We start from the raw sequence: 22,467 nt of genomic DNA on the forward strand, positions 1-22,467 counted from the left end.
AAGAGGGAGGGAATGATTGAAATGAAAAAAATGAAAGAAACCCAAAAATTTAAAGAGACAAAGTTGTCCCTCTAAACATTTTGGCTTTCCCCCCTTCTCCAAAATTTTTTTCTTTCTCTCAAAAAATCAAAATTCCCCAAATCATATTCCTATTCCTATTATAATGGAGAGACGACCAACAAAAAAAACAATTCGAGCGACTTCTACTTCCTCTGTAAAACCCTAACTATCCAAATCCCCCCTTTTCTCTCTATAAAACTCTCTCTTTCTCTCTCATTTTTTTTATTTTCCCCTTCAAAATCAAACATAACCAGTTCAATTTTCCCTCAGATTTCGATCTTATTTCAACCAATCGATCTATAATTGATTGATTGATTGAATTTTTTCATCGCAATTTCATCGATTAATTGTCTAATTTTGTCTTGTAATAATCTGTGTTTTCACTGTTTTTGGATTTTTTTTGCTGATTGAATTTTAGGGTTTGCGTAAAGTTTCAATCTTTCGTGATTAATTGAAAAATTAATCGAGGCTGGCGAATTTTGAGGTGTAGTAAATGGCGGATCCGCCTGGTCTCCGCCTACCATATCCTGGGTTGGAAGCCATTAATGTTAAAAATTTAGGGTTTCGAAGATTTGTTTTGGATAGAATTAAGTCATATTTGATAGAAAGTGAAGAAGAAGAAGTATGCTGAGCGTGGTTAGAGTGCACCTCCCGTCCGACATTCCCATTGTAGGTTGTGAGCTTTCGCCGTATGTTCTGCTTCGAAAACCCGACAAGAGTGTCATTAACGATGATGTTCCTGAGACTGCTCCAATTGACGGCCAGTTCTTAAGATATAAGTGGTAAGTTGTATAATTTATGATTTAATACTGTGTTTGTATTATAATATAATTAGTTTGTGTATTAATTGAGATGTTTTAATAATAATTTGATTTTTTTTATCTATGATTTTTGTAATGTTTTGATATTTTTTTTCCTTTGGAAGTGCTTGATTTTTTTTTTTTTTTTCCTTGTATGACTTTGATTTTATGGAGGCGAGATTTTGTACATTTGTTTGTTATTCAATGTTTCTTGAGCTTTTTGTTGAAGCAGGAATGACCGTGTTTAAGCGGTACTGTATTGTTTAAAGAGAAACATGTCTTCTCATGTTCTTTTTTTTTTTTTTCCGTTGTTTGATGCAGGTTTGTTTATTATCTTTGCATTGTTATGTAATTTGGCAATCTGCCTTGTTGAATTGCAATTCTGTTGTTGTTTTAGAATATGTTTTTCGCCTTTTCTTTTTCTTTTTCTTTCTAAAATGAGCAAGTATTTGTTGCTAAACTTGCTAAGGTTATCATGGAATTTTTCCCTTGATATTAATAACACATAAATTGACGATTTGTCAATCTTGAACTTGGTATCCTATCAGCTATTAAGTGTAATTGACGTCTGTCACTGTCGATCATTGGTCATTTACATGCTAGATTGTTGCCATTATTTGTTAATTTTTTATAAATTGAGTTGCAATTTCATTCAAGCTTGAGCGTGGACAAAATTTGCTGGTTGATTCTTCTATAATGTGTATCTATAAAGAAGCCTTCAGATGTCAATTTTTTTTGTAATGAATCAAACATTTGTTTTTAGATGTCTTGGTCTTAACTAAACAACTCCTTATTCTAGTTTGTGAAATTCAGTTTGCCAGTTCTCCCTATATGCAACTATTTATGAAGCTGAAGGGTATTAGGCTTATATTGTGTAGAAGAGCAGAGAGCTTGGTATTTACAATTCTTTAGTTTCTTTCAATTTTCCGGTCTTCTCTCTCTGGTTGTGATGGAGCTTATGGTAATGGTGATATAGCTGATAGCATAGTTTTGAGGCCTTTTTTGACTTTAAAATATCTGTGTCAGATGCCTGACACTTTGCCGACGGTATGGACTTCTTACCTGACACTATGCCTATTACCTCTACCCCATATTTGTTGAACTGAATCAAAGAGAGGGGGGGGGGGATAAATTGTGGAAAGACGTATTATAAACAAGAATATATTTTGGCACCTGGCACCTACAAAAAACTTGGGTCAAATTTAATGTTGGCCTTTGGTACTATAATGTTGGCTTTATGCTATCTTTAGAAAAATTGATTTGCTTTGCCCAGTGGAAACTGATACCATCATAAAGCAGCTTCTTTACCCACTTCCTCTCTTTCTCTGTTTTTCTTCTTGAATTTCATTCATAAAAGTAAAACCAAATGTAAGAAAATAATTTTGTATATACTTTACCCTTCTTTCTTGAATGCTCATTTCTGTCAAATAACTTGCTATATATTTATGATGGTAAAATTTGTGTTGAAATCTGTTTTCATGAACATTGGACAAGGGTGTATAAATGAGCATGCCTTTTATCATCCTAGTCGAATTTGTATGAACGTGATTTGTTTGTAATAATGGAAACTAATCAGCAATAGATATATTCTTGGTTAAAATCAGCATTTTGTTCATGTACATAAATAAACTAGATTTCTATCAAAGGTAACTTATTGAATTATTCACGAGCATACATGAATGAGTATCATAATGTTCATGTTCAAGCTTGAAATTTGTACCAAAAGTCTTAGTTTGTTTACATCCTAATGTGGTATCTTTTGTTCTTTGGTTTTCATCAACTTGGTTGTTGATGATTGTGTAATGTGTTCTCTATTTCTTGGCCTATTTTTATCTGTGTTTGCTTGTGAGAGGGAAAAGTGAAATATACTACTGATTATCTTTGGTGGGACAGTCATTTTCCATAGAAAACAACTTAAGGAGGGCCAATGTATAACCTAGGTCTTAGTGGCTTTAGTTTGTGTTTCCCCTTTCATTGTAACCAATACAGGTGTCTCAAGGTCTTCTTTGCATTGTGTCTATAGTATGTTATGGTACATAATGCACTAACAATGATTTACGGCGACAAACATCAATTATAATTGAAAGCTGATAGGATACCAAGTTTAATATCACCAGATCATCAATTTATTATGTTATTAATATCTTGTGCAAATTCCATGATTTTCTTAGCAAGTTGTTACTTACAAAAACAAGAGTGCAAAAACATAGCAATCACCCCTATTCGTCCCAAAACCACAATGTAGTCGTGCTTCAAGGGGCTAGAATGCTAGATAGCCTAATTACATACAAATAGAAAAATATTAAACAATGAAAAGTGAGAAGGTATGCTGCTCTTCAGACAATAAAGAACCAAGTAATGATCGTAACTGTTCAGATTTTTTGCGCATATGTGTGGGTGTCTTGTTGATCTAAATGTTGAGCAGCATCCAAAATGGATTTTTGTGAATTGGTTAGGATTTGCCGTGACTCTGCCTAAACTACAGTTATTTTAACTTTTTTAAGTTTTAAGGCAATACTGTTTTGTCAAATGAAGCATGTGCCAATTGTGATTGTTTTATTTATATTGTTTTGATGCAAGATGGTTCTATAAAGGATCATTGTTGATGTTGTGGTAATTAATCAGTCTTGACAGTTTGATTTGATCGGGTTATTCTCTTACATCATTCCTGATCTATTTATGTGCTGTTAACAGGTATCGTATACAGAGTGATAAAAAAGTTGCTGTTTGTAGTGTGCATCCGACCGAGCAAGCCACTCTGCAGTGTATTGGCTGTGTCAAGGCCAAGATCCCTGTGACGAAAAGCTACCATTGCTCTCCCAAGTGCTTTTCAGATGCTTGGCAGCATCATCGTGTTTTGCATGACCGTGCTGCCAGTGCTGTGAATGAGAATGGGGGTGAAGAGGAAGATATGTTTGGACGCTTAAGTAGCTCAGGTTCTGGAGTTCTGAGTGCCGGCTTGGCTCCTTCTGCTTCTAGCCCCAACTTGACCAATGGCTCCACACCTTTATATCCTGTTGCTGTTACCCAGAGGAGTGGCAGTGAAACATGGTTTGAAGTTGGACGTTCTAAGACTTACACACCATCCGCTGATGATATTGGTCATGTTTTGAAATTTGAATGTGTTGTTGTAGATTCTGAGACAAAGCAAACTGTCGGACATCCCATGACGCTTACTACATCTCGTGTCATCCCTGCACCTACACCGACACCTCGTCGCATGATTTCCGTTAGTGGTGCAGATGTAATGGGACATTTGGATCCTGATGGGCGTATTGCATCTGCCGGGACTTTTACTGTGGTTTCGTACAATATATTAGCTGATGCATATGCCACTAGTGATACATATAGTTACTGTCCTTCGTGGGCCCTTTCCTGGCCTTATCGCAGACAAAATTTGTTGCGAGAAATTGTTACCTATCGTGCAGACATTGTATGTCTTCAGGAGGTACAGATATTTGCTCCTAGCTTAAAAAGTCTTTTTTCATTTAGTTGTTAGTTTGTCAATTGTTCATAATGGTATAGCTTACTATGAGATTGATTTTTAAATTTAATGTATAATAAAAATTGTATCTTCCAAAAAAAAGTTTTTGTTAGAAGGAAGTATGGAATTATATTATTAGACCCTTTTTTTAGCTTAAAGAAACTAATTTGGAGAACAGTATAATCTAAGTTCTTAAATGTTGGTCAGTGTTTTGTTTGGAAGGAATTGCAATGATTTCCTGAAATGCTCGCAGTTCCTTGAGACTCTGCATACTCATTATTATCATCTTAGATTTGCTTATTAGACATTTCTTGCTTGCTAATGATGGCTACAGCTGTTTCATTGCAGGTTCAATATGATCATTTTGAAGAATTCTTCTCTCCTGAGCTTGACAAGCATGGCTACCATGCTCTATATAAGAGGAAAACTTCAGAGGTATACAATGTATATATTCTGAATTGTTTTTCTTTTAACGCCCTCTATTCTTCTAACCTCAATTTGATGCTTTCTGTAGGTAACGCATACAGTTGATGGTTGTGCCACATTCTTCCGAAGAGACAGATTTACCCATGTAAAAAAATACGAGGTCTGTTTTTCTCTTTTTATTGACAATTTCGTAATGTTTCAGATTTGTTGTGTTCTGATGGATATTAGCTTTGTTTATAGGTCGAGTTTAACAAGGCCGCACAGTCTTTAACAGAGGCTGTAGTTCCTACTACCCAGAAGAAAACTGCTTTGAATCGACTTGTCAAGGTCAGTGTAATGTTTTCTTGGTATGAAATATATGTTATTACATACAATTTTAAATGTTAGTTTTGTGTTCGCTTAACCTGTATATATGTTATGATTGGACTTGAAATCTCTCGTGATTTAATTTGCAGGATAATGTTGCACTAATCGCCGTCTTGGAAGCCAAATTCAGTCAACAGGGTGCTGATACAACCCCTGGAAAACGACAGCTTCTTTGTGTTGTGAGTACCAATTACTTTTAAAATCCTAATTCTTTTTTTAACAATTTCTTATGTTAGGAATCATGCATACATACTATTAATTACTCATCATAAGAGGCATTTGTTTGGACTACCATTGATGGTTGTTATCAGAGACCAATTCTTGCATTAAGAGGGATCAGAGGGCATAAAGGCTATTACAGTTTTAAAGCTGTGCAGGGTCACTTCAAGTTTAGTAAGCCTTGGAAAAATTTAAATCTTCCAACCAACTATGAAAATTTTCAATTTTGTGACTTTTGGTGTTAAGCCTGATGTTCTTATTTACACTCCAAACTCTATTTAAATATCTCTATTGTAGTTCATGCTTTATATCGTTGATAAAGCCTTTATTTCTTGAAACTTTATGTGATTGACCAATTTGATTATTTAATTTGCTTGGACTGATAACAGCATAAATCAAACTCTTGCAAGGTAGGTGCCTACTTATTTTATGTATGCTATCATATCATCTTCCCTGATTAGCTGGCTGTTATACCTGTTCTTTGTGAACAAGGGAGTACGGATAATATTGAAATATTAGGCTACATGAGGACTTGGACAGGGTTGTAGACCCTTCTAGTAGTCGTTGAGAAAATCTTTAGGTTTGTCTCCATTAAATCAACGTGCTTGTGTATCTCCCTTTCAATTTGCAAGCTGTGACTTTATAATGCCGATGAAGAAAGAGATTATAACTACTTTTGGGACAGCTGAGCCTTATTTTTAATCTCCCTCGACAACCTTTCTTACTGCTCACGTTTGTCACTTTCTTGAGGTCTTTATATGACTTATGGGGAATTGTAACTTGTTCATTTTTCTTGTCGTTTAGTCTTGATCCAGAAACATCAAATGATCTGAATCATGCAGAATTTTAAACATCTTGTTTTCGTGTTGTCTTTTTGATCAGGCAAATACACATGTAAATGTGCATCAAGAACTGAAGGATGTCAAACTGTGGCAGGTATGCGAAGCAAATGTTCTGTATCTTTGTCTCCGTCCTTTGACTATTTCATTTAATATATTTAATAAATTGTTTTCAGGTTCATACTTTATTGAAAGGGTTGGAAAAGATTGCTAATAGTGCTGATATTCCAATGTTGGTGTGTGGAGACTTTAATTCAACTCCTGCAAGGTCTGTATACTGCTATCTTGATAGTAGTGTGTTCGGAATGTTGCTATCATTTGAAATGTTACGAGGATTTATTGAAAACACATTATCTGCCTTCATTACAGTGCTCCTCATGCACTTCTTGCAATGGGTAAAGTTGATCCACTACATCCCGATTTAGCCGTGGACCCTTTAGGAATATTGCGGCCTCATACAAAGCTTGCACACCAGCTTCCACTGGTAACATTTCAGCACCAACATTGTGCTTTTAATTTTTCTATTGTTCATGGCTTTTATTTAAATAGCTATAACTTGCAACTTCTAGGTCAGTGCATATTCATCCTTTGCAAGAGGGATGGGACCAGCTTTAGAGCAGCAAAGGCGGAGAATGGATCCTTCAACAAACGAGCCCCTATTTACGAACTGCACAAGAGATTTTATAGGGACCCATGATTACATATTCTACACAGGTAGTAAATGATGCTTATTGTACTGTTTTTGTGGGCTATTTCTCCTTGTTTAGATATTTGCATTGAGAGTAGCTAATCCATATTTACTGAATTTGTGGTTTCAGCGGACTCTTTGACGGTGGAATCCTTACTTGAATTATTGGATGAGGATAGCTTAAGGAAGGACACAGCTCTTCCTTCTCCAGAGTGGTCTTCAGATCATATAGCACTTTTAGCCGAATTTCGTTGCAAATCAAGAATTCGGCGTTAGCACTCAAGGGGTATGTAACACATTTGCCTCTCCTCCCCCCCTCCTTCAAAAAATAAAACTTCAACTATTCCTTTTTTTTTTTTTTTTTTTTTTTTTTTTAGGAATTTTGGGTTAATGCATAATAAAATGCTCTAATTTTTTAGGAATAGAAGTTTAGTGTTTAGATGTTATGAATAGGAGCAAGTATCCTGTTATGTACCTGCAGGATTAGCTCCATGTACTGCATATTTTGGTTTAAGAATTTTTGGGCGATTTTAGCTAAGCATTATTCTTTGCAAATGTGATTATACTATTTATATGTTTGGTTAAATTAGTTGTTTCTGCTCAAGTCTGCTAATGGATATTCTTCTATCAACAGGCTGCCTAGAAGATATGTTGACAAAAAATTGACGAGTTGATGGATATATCTTTTTGGAAGTCATTTTAAGAATGGTGGATCAGGCCTGTGTGTTCTTCCCCAGGTATTATCACCTCATAGGGGGGATCCGGCTATGATCTGCCCTGTATCATGTTTCCTTGTCCCATAGAAAATATGATCCTATTCAAATTTTCCTTTTTTATAATAGAAATTATCACAGCTTATCTGTGGGCTCGATGTGAGTAGTGATGTTTTTTACTCTGTCAAGTTTTTACAACTGCAATACAGTAGCGTTTGCAATTCAGATGGGCTCACTTCTGTAGGTTTCTTGTATTTTTCTTAGTGGGTAATAGTCTTCCCCCATTTTTCTTAGTACAAAAGCAAGATATCAAAGATACAGTTGATTATCTGCTTCTGTCAAAATATAGTATCATAGTCATCCCAGGTCCTTTTCAAGGTGCAAATACCTCCTTTTTTTACAATATTTTTCTCTTAGATTGATCTTTGTGTTGGTTGCATTAGCAAATTGTTTTGTTTCCTTTTCATTTTTTATGGAACCCTATTGATGCCAATGGTATGCCGGAATTCATCGTATTATAGCCATGTTCAATGTTTGGAATGGGTTCCTTGGATGTCTGTTCTTATAATGTGGAAAATGGTTTTTGGACATTCAAAAGATCTGTGTATGTAATTTCATCCTGCAATTTATTTTTTACAGCTCTTGTAGTTCCCGTCTGTTGTACATCAGCAGACTAGCAGATAAATTAGTTGAACATCTCTGCAAGTGTTTGCAAGTCAGGTTACAGCGCTGTTAATTTAATTAATTGCAATTCTGTCTTAACATACAGATACTTTTGGAATTTGAATTTTTGTTTATTCTCTAAGTTAGAACTTGAGTAGATGTAATGTCAAATGGTGTACTAATACTCAAATGGAGTAGAATAGTAGATGATGTTGATTAAATAATAAGACTATTCAGTCATGTTTTGTTTGGGTGTTGCATTTTGCGGTAATGGTGATAAATTTGTACTCTGTTTAACGTGTGATAAGTTATTAATTGTAGCTTGTGGATACTATGAACAAAGAGAAATCCATGCGTTGTGGATACTTTTATGATATTAGTATGAGTTATAAGATGCTGAAGTTTGGTCTTCGTTAGTGTTCCTGAATTTGACTTGAAACTAGTTCGTAGTAGTTGATTGCTTTCTCTATAATTTACATGTAACTTAACTCTTTTTTATCATTATTTGGACAATTGATTGTCCTAGTGGTAGTGGTCATTTGTTCTTCATCTCTCATTTTTCCTTAGATTATTCCCGTCATTTGTATACTATTTGCAACATTTACTAAAAATAGGTGCTACTTATTATTTGCAACATTCCCAAATCTTGTTATTTTTAAAAACTTATTTTAAATGAATTTACAAAAGTACCCTTACTTAAAACTTTATAACATCATTTACCTACTTAAAACATACTATATGTACCAATTTTTTCTTTTTCATTTATGTATGTATTGAGTTTTTGACTGATATAACCACCATTAGAAGATCGTTGGTACTTTAGGCTGCACAATTATATTTAACATTACCTTTTGATTTGTATTATTTAAAAAATATGTGTATCATGGGAAAGTTTTGATAGTAGTGATTCTATTAGAGATTTTAATGGTTCTATCTACCAAGTAATGCGTGGTGTGGTTGGTAATAGTTTTACCTTATGACCATAGATTTGATTCCTACTAATTGTGGTTTTTGGGGGTGGAGATTCTCTTATTCTTTCCCATTTGTAGATAGGTTGGTTTATGTATTAGAGGTATTAGTCTAATAGAGTCGTTAAAATCGTGGGGCCATGCATTGTTTTTCTTTTGGCTTATATATTGACTTTTTGGTTCCACCATCTAATTAGTGGTTTCAAAATTAGACATGACTCATACTCGAAAATAACTTAATCTAGTTTTTGGCTTGTATGGGCAATTGGGTATAATAATTTAGGGCTTGTTCTCTTCAGCTTAATTTCAGTTCAGCTTAGCTCAGCTCTAATCAATTCAGTTCAACTCTTCATTTCCTTCTCTCATAAACAATTCAGCTGGGTTCAATTAAATCAAATTTGTTCTTATCATATTGACTAAATTAAATTTGTTCTTATCATATTAATTGATGCCTTGAATTCATCGTATGTGTATTTTTTAAAAGAGAATGTATAGTTGTTGGATAATCGGGTATCTAACTTTTTTACGTTCAAAAACAATTGGGAACCAGAAAATTACAATCGTCAAGTTTGCAATCGGTTACCTGTAATCGGAACCGTCGATTCGTCGAATACAATTTTGGTTTCGGAACTGTCAGTTCCAATTCCGTTGTGAATTGTGATCACTAGCAACACTTATTGAGTTTGATGCTATGATACTTCTTTAACCTCATATGAAAAAGAGATAACTCAAACCCTTTGGAACCAAGTCTTACGCATTCGTTTTGGGTACTTTATGACACTCACAATTTAAAGTAAACTCATGAAAATCCATAGTTGATTCGTGCCTATGTTGCGTTTGGGCCATTTTATGCAAACTCATCAAGATATTGATCCGTATATATATACATACATACGTATATATATATACATACATACGTATATATATATATACATACATACGTATATATATATATATACATATATATATATATAACACCCGATTCACCTTTTTGGGCTAATCCGGATTCGGGATCAGTGCTGGGTGGTTAGGTTCCAATCCCCTCCCAATCATTGTTGCGGGGGATCGAAGACGGATATTGATCCGTTTATAGATAGTAATTTTTTATTATTTTTATTTTATTATTATTATTATTATTTCCTAATAAGTTAGGGTATAGTTTTGAGAAAAGAATATCCTAACTTCTTATTTACCTTTTCTATTATATAAAAAAAAAAAGTTAAATGAAAGTCCATACTGGATTATGTTATCCTAAAGTACAAATATAAGTAAGGAGTACTACGTAATTTTTTTTAACAAGTTATTGTCACCAAAATTGAAATGTCTAAAGACTAATTTATCAATAAACTATTACTCTCTCCGCCTCAAAATAAGTGTCTATTTTATTTTATGCGCTTTGATCTCAACATGCATCTTCATCAATATCTTTAATTAAATATAAATAAAAGTAAAAAAAGTTGATATTATAAAATTACATATTGAGATGTATTTTACGATATCTTACGATACTACTTCGAATTTTTTACATATTATATTAATGAGAATATGTGGGGAAAAAATTTAAAGTTTGACTATGGAAATAGAAATAAATACTTAATTTTAGAATGGAGGGAGTAGAACATAGAATTATTTAGCAACATCAACGTTACCCGACCCTAATACCGATTCCTTAAAAGTCCCTGTCCCCCCATTTAGCTTGTAAGCGGTAATTACAAATAACCAATGAAATGCGAGGCTTCCACATAAGAAGCTTAAGGAAAAACAAAACTTTATATGATTTAGGTGTTATGGTAAACCTAATTGTACAAGACATTTCACATTATAAGGTGACTTTTTATTTCCCAAATCTCACGTTAATTTTTCTTGAGGGGTGAGACTTGTAATTTTCTATTTGTAAAACACCATTGCTTTCTGCCAGGTAATAAGAACTGTTTTTTTTAGTAGCTACAAAATTGTGGCATACAATCATTCATTACTCAACAAAAAAGAGGTCTATATATTAATGTTATGGCCAAATTTAAAACACATCAAGAAATTAAAACATTTCAAGAAAATGAGTTTGATGAAGCTTAATCAAGCTACATTTTTGTTGCTATTACTAGCAACAATGCTAGTCTTTGTGAGCTCGGACTTCAGCAAGGATAAGGATGAATGTCAACAACAACTTATCAGTCTTTCATCTTGCCTCAACTATGTAACCGGCGAGGCCAAAACACCATCTTCGCAGTGTTGCACGGTGTTGTACAAGAAGCTTAATCAGACCAAAAAGTGTCTATGCATACTTGTTAAGGATCGAAATGAGCCTAGCCTCGGCCTTAAGCTCAATGGAACTCTTGCTCTTAGGCTTCCTTCTATGTGTCATACTGTTTCTAGTTCCTTGGACTGCATAGGTATGTAACCAGCTTAGTCATCAGCTCATTCATAAATTTTATCTCACTCGAATTGTTTCTTTGATACATTTTATACATGTTGTTCTAGATTATTAGCATTATTTTGAATTTATGCATTATTTACATGCTTCACTTTATTGAATTTTTAATACGGAGTATATGAAAACAGATTTTACGGAATAGTATGTACAAAGGTGCTTTTAAGCCAATACATTTGTATGCAAATCCGAGGAAGTACTAATGTAGGTTTGATATGTATTTGCAAATACATATCAAACCTTAAAATATTAAAAAGTATTGAAAGCACATGGGGGTGAGAGAAAGGAGGAGAGAGATGGGCAAGTGGGACCAGTTTTTAAATGTACCACCGGAAGCTTATATAATATCATTGACTATGTAGTGATATTATTTCTATGCGTAGTTAGTACCACTAAATGAATATACAGTACCATTGAATTAATATATAGTACCACTGAATGTTCAATGATACTTTTTGATCATCTAGTGATACTATTAATCACCCAGTGGTACACTTAAATCCAGCGCATGGGGGTGAGAGAAAGGAGGAGAAAGATGGGGTAAATTCCATGCAAAATGTCTCAAATGCCCCTTGATATGTATATACAAGTACCTATCAAATCTCCCTTTGGAAGGCCTCTGCAAATCCTATTTTATTTTTTAAATTTTTTATTTTTTTATTTATTTTGGTAAGGAACACCTTGATTAGATCCCTACTCTCACAATTTTTGATCCAATATTTGTGGGCTAGATATTTAGGAGTAAAGGGGAGGGTAAGAGAATTCTTTCTCCCCAGGTAACCTAGCTTGATAGGATTCGAACCTCAAACCTTTAGGATCTAAGGTAAGAACCTTACTAAGTGAGTCAACACTTTAATTCGCAATTTTAAACTTGTACGGAGAAATTTAGATATTCTCTTTCACTCGAACATTAAGTAAACGATGGAAGAACACTAACAAGATGTTTGAACTCCGTGTGATCCTTCATATCCGTTTATAAGCTCATTCCTGATACTGACGTCGCATACTACTTACGTTACGTTTACCTTTGTTTGTTGTTTTGACGCAGGTCTCCTTAAGTTGAACCCTAAATCTCCTGATGCTCGGATTTTCATTGAATCAGCCAATATTACTGGAGGTGATAAACATTATCATTAAATAAAGAGTGATATTGTATGAAACATCATGTTTATAATTATAAACAAGAAAATGAAAAACATAGCCTAAATGAGCCGAAAAAAAAAAAAAGAAATACAATGATAGAAAAAATATTAATTACACTAATTTACACGTGATTTTGTAATAAATTCTCAAATTTATCCATGGTAGAAAGTTTATTTATTCATATAAACAAGAAATTGATAAACATGACCCTTAGGCTATCTACGAGCGGAAGAAAGAAATATAACAATAAAAAAATTAATTATACTGATTTGTGCGTGATTTTGTCATAAATTCTCAAATTTATTCTATTTTAGGAAGTTTATTTATTCTATTTGTAGTCCTAAGAACTACGTATATCATTTATCCAAACAGAAAAAGTAAATTATACTCATTACCGTAATTTTTGTTATTCAACTTTAATTAACAATAACAATTTATCTTCCAAGATGAGACTATTATTAAAGGACAGAAGTAGTAACAAATTTATGGAGTATTTGACATGTACTTAAGTGTTAAACTTCAAATTTTTTGCTGAATATATGACTCTTATGGTGCTTCTTGCAGCTGATGCTATTGGTAATGATCCCACAAGTTCCAGCTCCAATGGCAGAAAGCCGAATATATGGCGTAAAATGATGATATTTCACGCATTTTTTCTTATGCGTTTCTTTTCGACGTTTCTATTCAATCTGTAGATGAGTGTTAATCTGTTATGTTTATATACGTTTCTCTGTTGATGTTCAGCATTGTACTTTTTTATTTTTTGTTTTTTATTTTTTTTTATTTGAGGGGTAATTGTACTTGTATATTACTGGCACAGCCAATTATGAATTTGTAATACAATTAGTTAATAAGACACCTAACATGTTTTACAGAGAAAGGCTAGATTTACTTGGTAAGATTTTTACAATTGGATTCATTAAAAACTTACACCAGAACAGGATCAATATATTTCTATATGATACCTATTAGGGGTGAGCAAAAATTCAGGGTACCCTGATGTGGAACCGGAACCTGTTCGGAACCGCAGGTTCCAAACCCGGAACCTGTTGAACAGGTTCCGGTTCCGGGTAATAAAATTAGGAACCTGTTGCAACAGATTCCGGTTCCGGGTAGTAAAATTTTGGACCTAGAACCTGTAGGGTACCCTGTTAGTACATGTTCCCTATAGGATACATGAAACCGAAACCTATATGATATTGAATATTCTAGACAATTAGTGTTGGACTGTTGGTTTGTTATATTTGAAACAGTTTACTAAAGTTGTAAGCTTTATTGTGAACATCCATTTTTAAAAATATAGAATTGTCACAATTATCAAGTAACAATTAAGCTTACTTTGAAAAACAGGGTACCCTGTTTAGAAACCGGAACCTGCAGGTTCCGGTTCGGCGGTTCCGGTTCCCAATTCTTAGGAACCTGTTGCAACAGGTTCCGATATTTTTACAGGGTACCCTGCTACGCTCACCCCTAATACCTATCAATTTATGAAGATATACCATATACACTAAAATAAAACTGTCATATTGAATCTAACAAAAAATAAAAAAAATTATTGAAACAAATTCAAACACACAAGACTTTACAATCAATTATGCAATTTAACTGTTTTTTTTTTTTTTTTTTTTTTTTTTTTTTTTTTTTTTTTTTTTTTTGAAAAGTTGTAGTTGTTGTTCATACAATAACACGGAGCATTAACAGGCCAGAATCTAGTTAATATCTAAGATCAACTATTTTGGATCATCTATCTCTCTTCATCCCTCAAAAGTAATATTCATATTGTTATACAACCTAAACTATCGTGAAACATCGAGCTTCGTACATGTATTATAAAGAACTTAAGACCTCAAGCATACCAATGGAGAGTAAACAGCAAAATGTTAAAAAAAAGCATCAGATTTCTCCTCGATAGCCACCGCCACCAAAATAATCCTTTCTTGAATTAACAAGCTGTTGTGTCTTCTGATGTTCCAATTTTGGGCAATTTTGGATCCTGTGACCAAGCCCCCCACAATACGAACACCCTTGGACTCCACTTGCATCCACGAGGTCCTCTAACTCATCCATTGGGTCATCAAGTTCAGCCAATACTGGTGGTATTCTCTGCTTGGCTTCTTGCAGAAGATGCTTCAAATCAAGCAGTGTAGTCTCACTCTGGTTTCTATTTATGAATGTTGTTGCAATTCCTGTTTTCCCACATCTTCCTGTACGACCTATACGATGGACATAATTCTCAATCTCAGCAGGCATGTCATAGTTGATAACATGCTGAATGTCGGGAAAATCCAGCCCCTTTGAGGCAACATCAGTGGCAACTAAGACATCTTTATTTCCGGCTTTGAAAGATTTTATGGCGTATTCTCTATCCTCTTGATCTTTACCTCCATGGATGGCAACTGCTTCAACCCCTTTAAGAAGGAGATACTCATGGATATCATCCACATCAGCTTTATTTTCGCAAAATATAAGAACTGGGGGCGGTGTCTTTTGCAAACACTCTAGGAGGTAAACAATTTTGGCCTCCTGCTTCACATACTCAACTTCTTGAATGACATCAAGATTGGCAGCCCCAGCCCTACCGACATTAACAACGATAGGCTTGACCAATGCACTTCTAGCAAAATTCTGGATCTTTGTTGGCATAGTGGCAGAGAAAAGGACAGTCTGCCTCTGGGCTTTAAAATGGTCAAAGACTTCTCTGATGTCATCCTCAAAGCCTAAATCGACCAGTCGATCAGCCTCATCCAAGCATAAATATCTAAGGAAAAAAAAATTGTTAGGGCCTTAATAGAGGATAGTTCTGTCATAAAAGCAAAAGGACAATCAACTCATGCCGCACATTCAGAATTAAGGTAGTTAAAGATATGTTGGAAGGCCATGTTCCATATAATCTGCACCTTCAGCAATCAACCACACCAAAAACAAGAATCATGTCTTTCTTCCAACACCCATGTCAACAGCATAAGTCAAATACTAAAGTCCAATATTTTGGGTTTGGGGTAACCCAAAGGAAGATTCATGTTCATGGCTCACTACCCAACATGTTAAGTCGATAAGTAACTAGCAACCAGCAATAACCAACAACACATGAGACAAGCTATGACTCACACAACTATCGATTCTATGTTGACATAACAGGCCAGTAACATACAAGCAACCATCTTAACAATCCCTTCCCCCCCACCCTCTAAGAAAGATTTGTAATTGGCATTTTCATTCAGTGATATAACCATTTGTATTTTGTGACAATTACTCATGATCTCCAGCAAAGATAATGCTTAGAATCACCTTATGGTAAATGACTGAATTTTGGTTTAGCCTCTTTGCTCACAGACTAATATATGCTCTATGATATTCACTTTGACTCATTACTCATTAATAAATTTTATGCAGCAGTTATATTATCATTATCCTATTCAAAAAGAGACAATACCAAAAAGATGAAAGGTTAAAAAAAAAAAAAAAAAACCAATAGTAAGACAAAAATTACATGCTTGCATCTTGAGTATGAAATTTAAAAAAGGGAAGGTTCACACTGATGGCTTGGCTGAATTGAAATGTATAAGAAGGAAAAAGTAGAGCAAAAATTCTGGTAATTTTGAGAGTGGAATGAGAGGAATTATTACATGAGGGTAATCTATTACCCTCAAAATGAGGGTAACAATTACCCAAGAAACATTTGTGCAACCCTATAGTTTCTCTCTCCTCTCGGCCCAACCCACCAACAAGGTGGTCTTATCATGGGAAGACGGTCTAATTTTAAAAGTTGTACCATTACCTACCCCTCCGCCGGGGTAACTTTCCCACCACTTTATCCTAAACCTCTGCTCACCCCAAAATCTGCTAGTTTGACAGCCATAGATCTCTTGATGGAAAAGAATACTTTTAGTCAACTAGAGAGGGAATTGTTTTCTAATTACCTTGTGTTGCCTGAGCCTCTGACAAGTAATTATTAGTAGTTCTAGAAAGAGTGCTAAGGGAGTATTTCATATACAGGAGGAAAGAAATATCATTGTGCCCTCAAGCAAATAAAATAATCCAACTAAAATATTTGTCAAAAAGACAAAATAATCACATTTCACCTCAAGCTAAAATCAAGCACACTTTTAGCAACTAAATCAAGAAATCATATATCATGTCCAAAACCTACGAAGTAGCCTCAGACAATAAACAGAAGAGCCAGGCACAACAGATCTATTCACCCAAACGATCTGCATATCCTCTATGATGTGCCAACAAATCGCCATAAATATCAGCTTCCTCATTCTCCCTTGAAAGTTCATGCTAAAATCTTTGCATCTAAAAGGATTATTAGATCTCTAGTTGGTCTCGACAGAGGACTTGGTAACCTCATAAATGTAAAGCACCTTCACTACACAAAAACAAAACCACCAGATTGTCACCTCTACGTTCATCCGGGACCAACCAAAGGGTTGAGGAAACAGTATGTCGTTTGAGGAACTAATTAGAGTGTTATTCAGCTTCTAAGTTGTGCCTATATATTTTGATAAATTGAATCATCACATGGTATACAGTTAAAATAAGGATGCCTCTTAAGCATCCAGATTCTAGACATCTGAGAAACTAAAACACGGCTGAAGATATGGAAAAGATTCTAAATGTCTTTGGTTTTGTGAAAACTACTACTGAGAGAGATTCTTGCTAATAAGAAAAGAGAAAACTAAAATGAACAGAACACTGTCCGAGGCTGTAAGGATCCAACGAATGCTACAATAACAAGTTAAATAGGTTATAAGATTTCAGGAAAACTAAGGGAAAGTCAGGAGATGACTTGATCAATTCATTTCATGGTGTTGAGTTCTAACTATAGCAAATATGTTTATGCAGAACACAGGCAAATACTAAAAATGAAAACATCTCCAGTTCACAGTCGTGGTTTAATAATTATGAACTGGGAAGTAAGTCATACATTCAATGGCCTATCACTCAATTTCATGAGTCTTAATATGATGTATCTCAGATACTTCCAGCTATCTACTCAAAATTTCATTTATGGCCCTTTTGATTCAATTCTACTCCACAATAAATGAGTGAAAATGTAGCCAAATTATAAATGATAGGATTGAATCCCACAAGGTACATGGATGACCTTGTTCCATAATTATTAGAGCCTAATTACCAAAACCATTGAAAAAAAGAACCGATCAATCAGAAACCCCCAGAACAAACCAGAAAATATGAACAAGAAATACATGCCTATCTATCTAAGCATCTCCATAACTTAATTTGAACAAAAAACACCTACAAGTTGATTATTCATCAATTTGTTACATAATTCTACACATAAATTAAAATGATTTCCTCAAGAGCGACTTAGAAACAGGAAGGGTGTTGGGGCATGTACATGACAAACAATAGGAGGGAGTTGAAAACACAAAACCTGCATTAACAAGTTTTAAACAACCTTCATGGACCCCATAAATATTAAAATTTTAAAGTATCTAAACATAAACACCAAATCATGATCATTGATCCAGACAGCAATTTAGAAAACACTAGAATTACAAGCAACAGAGCAACTAGAGATGTCTCAGCCTGCCCTTACAACACATGCAAGACCCTGAAAAACCATGCTCCAATTTGTAAGCGTAAATTTCAATTTCAGCCAACAGTTGAACCCTAACACTTAACCCGGAGACCCCAGTGGGCCAGAGGGGATGACAAGATGGAAGACAAATTACTTACACAGCTCTGCTCCTAAATCCAAACAACAAAATTACGATCAACTGTCATACCATGATATTATCTTAGGAATCTCTTCAAAGATGGTTATATGTTTCACTTCAAGGGAGAAAAGAGGAAAGTGGGCATTCTGCAGAAAGTATATAACACACAACATAGGAGGATATTCATACAGGAATTTTAAAAGATTCAAAATCTTACCTGCAGTTATCCAGATTCATTTTCTTCTTGGCAAGCATATCCTTGAGCCTCCCTGGAGTGGCAACAACTATATGAACACCCAGCTTGACAACGTCCAATTGTGATTTCATATCCACCCCTCCAATGCACAGCAATGGTCTCAGTTCTGGCCATCCAGCCTTCTTAAGCGGAATCAGAAACTGCTCCACAACCTCATAAGTCTGCCTCGCGAGCTCCCTAGAAGGGCAAACTACAAGCCCAAACGGGCCTTCTCCATGTTCAAGAGGCATCATTTCCTCCTCCTGCAGGGCCAACATAATGAGGGGCAAGACAAAAACCAATGTCTTCCCTGAACCAGTAAATGCAATACCAATCATGTCTCTACCAGACAAAATAACAGGAAGCCCTTGCACTTGGATTGGTGTGGGTTGAAAAATGCCCTTCGATTTTAACTCCTCCAATACAGGTTCAGGAAACCTCATCTCCTTAAAAGTCTTGATAGGCGGCGGAGGGTCATCACCATCAACAATAATATGCCATTGCTTTCGAATGGTGTCACACTGCTTCTTCGACATCCTCCTTATGGCCAAGGGAGGTTTCCACCCAGTCCAAAGAGGCTCTGTGTATGTTATACCTTTTGCCAGCTCACGAACCGACATCAGGGATTTCTTGTCTGAAAGATTCTCAATCATTTCCTTTTCTTGTAGGACAATTTGCTCAGTGGCACTGATCTCCGGAACATCTTTCTTTAATTGTGTAGCTTTAACTAGAAGACTGGGCTTAGCCTCCTCGATCTTCTCTTTCTCAGATTCAACCTCATTTGTGTTTGATGCTTTCCCCTTCTGAAGTATTTTTTCTTTTAACATAGCCCTTCGCTTATGAACGGGGATGTATTCCTCATAGTTATCATCCTCTTCGATTTCCATATTTTCTGAAACACCTAATAATTTAGAATTTTTCACCAAATTGAAAGGAGCAATAACAATAAAATGGAATAGAATTGACAGACTTTAATCACAATCTAAAAAGTACTTCATGAACTATTATAATTGTTCTTCAAAATCCCATAATATAGAACCAATTTACAATAATGTATAACCTATAAGGGAATAGATAGCTCAACAGATATATAGAGTTCACAGCATAACAATGAAAGTGAAGACTCTACAACAACCTTTTCTCTACTGACTCTACATAGCACTCAAAATTATATAGGCTTTCAATTCAACCTTCTTATACACAGCTAAAATGCGAGGGACCCTCGGATAATAAGGCTGATACACAAACTAGCCTTCAAAAACAAGAGAAAACCACTACTTCAAGTAGCATTTTTACCCTACACCTAAAACCACTACTTAAAATAGCGGTTTTCCTCTATTTTAGTAGTTTGTATTTCAGCCTTATAACTTGAATTTTCCCCTAAAATACAAAGTTTTTTCTTGGAGTCTTGGACTAGTTAGTCAATGCAATTCCGGTAACGAACCGAGTGACAGAATGCAACATCTTGGTAGAACCAATATTGATAAAACAAAGGTTGGGTGCAACTTTAAAGGTATAAACCAAAGTCTTCCAAAGACCGAGGAGAAAAGGTCGAATTTCATAGTTTCATCGTAATTATGAAGGATTATAAATAATATATTAGCCACCAAATTTGACTCAATCATCAAAATAAGCTCGAAAAATCGCATGAAATTCTTCTAACTTAAGCGTATCAACGTAAATTGCAAATCTAGATTATAGCATCAAAATCATTCTTGATATCTTGCATAGCTCCAGTAATTATTATTAATAATAAATAATTTAATAACCTATTTTTGAAGAACCCTAGATTGACTGTACTGAACTAAATTAACGATGAACCCTAGATTGTTAAATTGATATTCAATGATTAAAAAAGAAAAAAGAGAATATATTTTACCTCAAAACTGCTTCAGTAGAGAAGAGAAATCCCAGAAATTGCTTCAATGGAGAACTCGGAGTACGCTTCAATGGAGGAGAAAGGGACAGCGTAATAATGGAAAAAAATTACTCGTATAAAAAATAAAAAATCATAAGACGATGATTAATGACAATGCGTATAAATAATTTCAGCCGTTAGATGTAATATATGGCGGTCATAAATTTACCATAACCTTATGGTTTAATTACGAGTTAATACAAGTTTTAGGGACTAACGTTTCCCAAAAGTTGCACAAAAGGGACTAACGTTTCACAAGTTGCAGTTAGGGTACTCACCACATAAGTGACCTTCTATAACAGGTTAACCAAACAAAAAAAAAAAGGAAATTAAAATTCTGACATTAATAAAGTAGGGGACTAACGTTTGGCATTGTTCAAGAAATCTAGCATTTAAATATTATAGCTGGTACAACTCCAAAAAATTTCCATATATACTCATCTCCATAGCCATCTTCTCCAAAAATATTATACCTTGCAGCTATTGATTAAAAAAAAAAAATTCAGAAGAAATAAATAATTACAAAAATTACAGGAAATTAGTTCATGTCTTGTCCTAAATTCATGTACAACTAAACATGCTTAATTCATCCATTCTGCCACAATAAGCACTCTCTTAATAAGCATATCATCATAGCAATTGATTAACTCTAGTATGGTATAAGTGCATAATAATAACAAAGCAAATTAATTAAAAGGAGTGGCTTCATTCATACATATACATTTAATTTGTTCCATCACAAAATGGCTATACAATCTAGCCAAGCCATCCATGTATACTCAGCTCCATAGCTATCTTCTCCACCTTGCATCTATTGGGAAAAAAATAAATAAATAAATAAATAAAATTAGAAGAAGCAATTATAAAAATTACATGAGCATCCTGTAAGGAGAAGGAGAAGGAGAAGGAGAAGGAGAAGGCCTATGGAACGTCATATCACTCTGCAATTCATATCATACACATCAATTATGCTGTAGTTAGCATAAACAAGCCATGGTTTAATCAAATTAATTTTTTTTTTTTAAAGAAAAAATCCCCATTCGCATCATACACATATATATGCTGTAATTAGCATAAACAAGCCTTGGTTTAATCAAATTATTTTTATTAAAAAAAATCCCCAATTCAATTACAATATGAAGTTTTTTTTTAACCCTCACTAATTAAGTGTTATTTTAACAATCAAACTATAAATTACCCATTTCTCAGAAAATGTCGAAGTGCGAAATTATGACATTTAACCCAATTGTTGTAAAGCATAACCCAAAAACAAACATTAATACACAATTCTGAAATCAAGTTCAATTGTATAGATGCAGAAATCAAATTCAATTGTAAAGTTAGTTTAAATAGAAGTCTGTTCTTTTTTGCAATTTTTAACGGCTATATTTTAATTGCTAACAAATAAATCCATTCCAAACGTTAGTACCTTCTGACTTTATGTCAGAATTTTTTTTTCCCTTTATTTTTAAAAAATTTGTTAACCTGTTGTAGAAGGTAAAGTTTCAGTTGAGTACCCAAACTGCAACTCATGAAACCTTAGTCCCTTAAGTGCAACTTTCCTGAAACGTTAGTACTCTAAACTTGTAATAACTCGTTTAATTACTACTTCCTCTGTTCTTTTTTACTTGACCCGCTATGACTTTTATACTATTCACCACTCTTCTTTTAACCGTCTTTTGTGAATAGTATGTAAGGAAAAACATATTCATGTGAGATCTTTTTGAATTCGTCTCAATAAGTACTATCATAATACTACCTCTGTTTCTTATTTCTCGCAACAAAGGGGTATTATTTGTGAGATATAAAATATTCATTTGTTGCAAGAAA

The 22,467-nt window shown here is 34.4% G+C and overlaps 2 protein-coding genes and 1 pseudogene across 2 annotated transcripts; 2 read left to right on the forward strand and 1 right to left on the reverse strand.

The window, feature by feature from the left end:
- Window positions 1–30: 30 nt before the first annotated feature.
- LOC145608637 (carbon catabolite repressor protein 4 homolog 1-like) lies at window positions 31–8,011 on the forward strand. The gene is made up of 12 exons (XM_081664248.1): window positions 31–842; window positions 3,555–4,308; window positions 4,693–4,779; window positions 4,859–4,930; window positions 5,011–5,097; window positions 5,226–5,315; window positions 6,238–6,291; window positions 6,371–6,462; window positions 6,564–6,678; window positions 6,764–6,908; window positions 7,013–7,168; window positions 7,517–8,011. Exons 1-11 carry the CDS (start codon window positions 685–687, stop codon window positions 7,156–7,158), a joined length of 1,800 nt encoding a protein of 599 aa, XP_081520374.1. The 5' UTR covers window positions 31–684; the 3' UTR covers window positions 7,159–7,168; window positions 7,517–8,011.
- Window positions 8,012–11,279: 3,268 nt separating this feature from the next.
- LOC145606960 (non-specific lipid transfer protein GPI-anchored 14 pseudogene) lies at window positions 11,280–13,492 on the forward strand (annotated as a pseudogene).
- A 667-nt stretch (window positions 13,493–14,159) lies between these two features.
- On the reverse strand, window positions 14,160–19,629 carry LOC145608051 (DEAD-box ATP-dependent RNA helicase 35-like). The gene is made up of 2 exons (XM_081663654.1): window positions 18,702–19,629; window positions 14,160–15,555 (listed from the first exon to the last, which is right to left on the reverse strand). Exons 1-2 carry the CDS (start codon window positions 19,604–19,606, stop codon window positions 14,691–14,693), a joined length of 1,770 nt encoding a protein of 589 aa, XP_081519780.1. The 5' UTR covers window positions 19,607–19,629; the 3' UTR covers window positions 14,160–14,690.
- Window positions 19,630–22,467: the final 2,838 nt, after the last annotated feature.

Source organism: Chenopodium album, chromosome 23, assembly GCF_948465745.1.
Source record: "Chenopodium album chromosome 23, dcCheAlbu1.1, whole genome shotgun sequence".
NCBI lineage: Eukaryota > Viridiplantae > Streptophyta > Magnoliopsida > Caryophyllales > Amaranthaceae > Chenopodium > Chenopodium album.

Bases quoted from the DNA above. Each gene is read 5' to 3' on its own strand.
- LOC145608637 (XM_081664248.1), top strand. From the start codon at position 685: ATGCTGAGCGTGGTTAGAGTGCACCTCCCGTCCGACATTCCCATTGTA. The intron at 4,309-4,692 runs GTACAGATATTT...GTTTCATTGCAG, and splicing joins ACATTGTATGTCTTCAGGAG to GTTCAATATGATCATTTTGA. The intron at 6,463-6,563 runs GTCTGTATACTG...CCTTCATTACAG, and splicing joins TTTAATTCAACTCCTGCAAG to TGCTCCTCATGCACTTCTTG.
- LOC145608051 (XM_081663654.1), bottom strand. From the start codon at position 19,606: ATGGAAATCGAAGAGGATGATAACTATGAGGAATACATCCCCGTTCAT. The intron at 15,556-18,701 runs GTAAGATTTTGA...TTTTTTCCTTAG, and splicing joins ATGAATCTGGATAACTGCAG to ATATTTATGCTTGGATGAGG.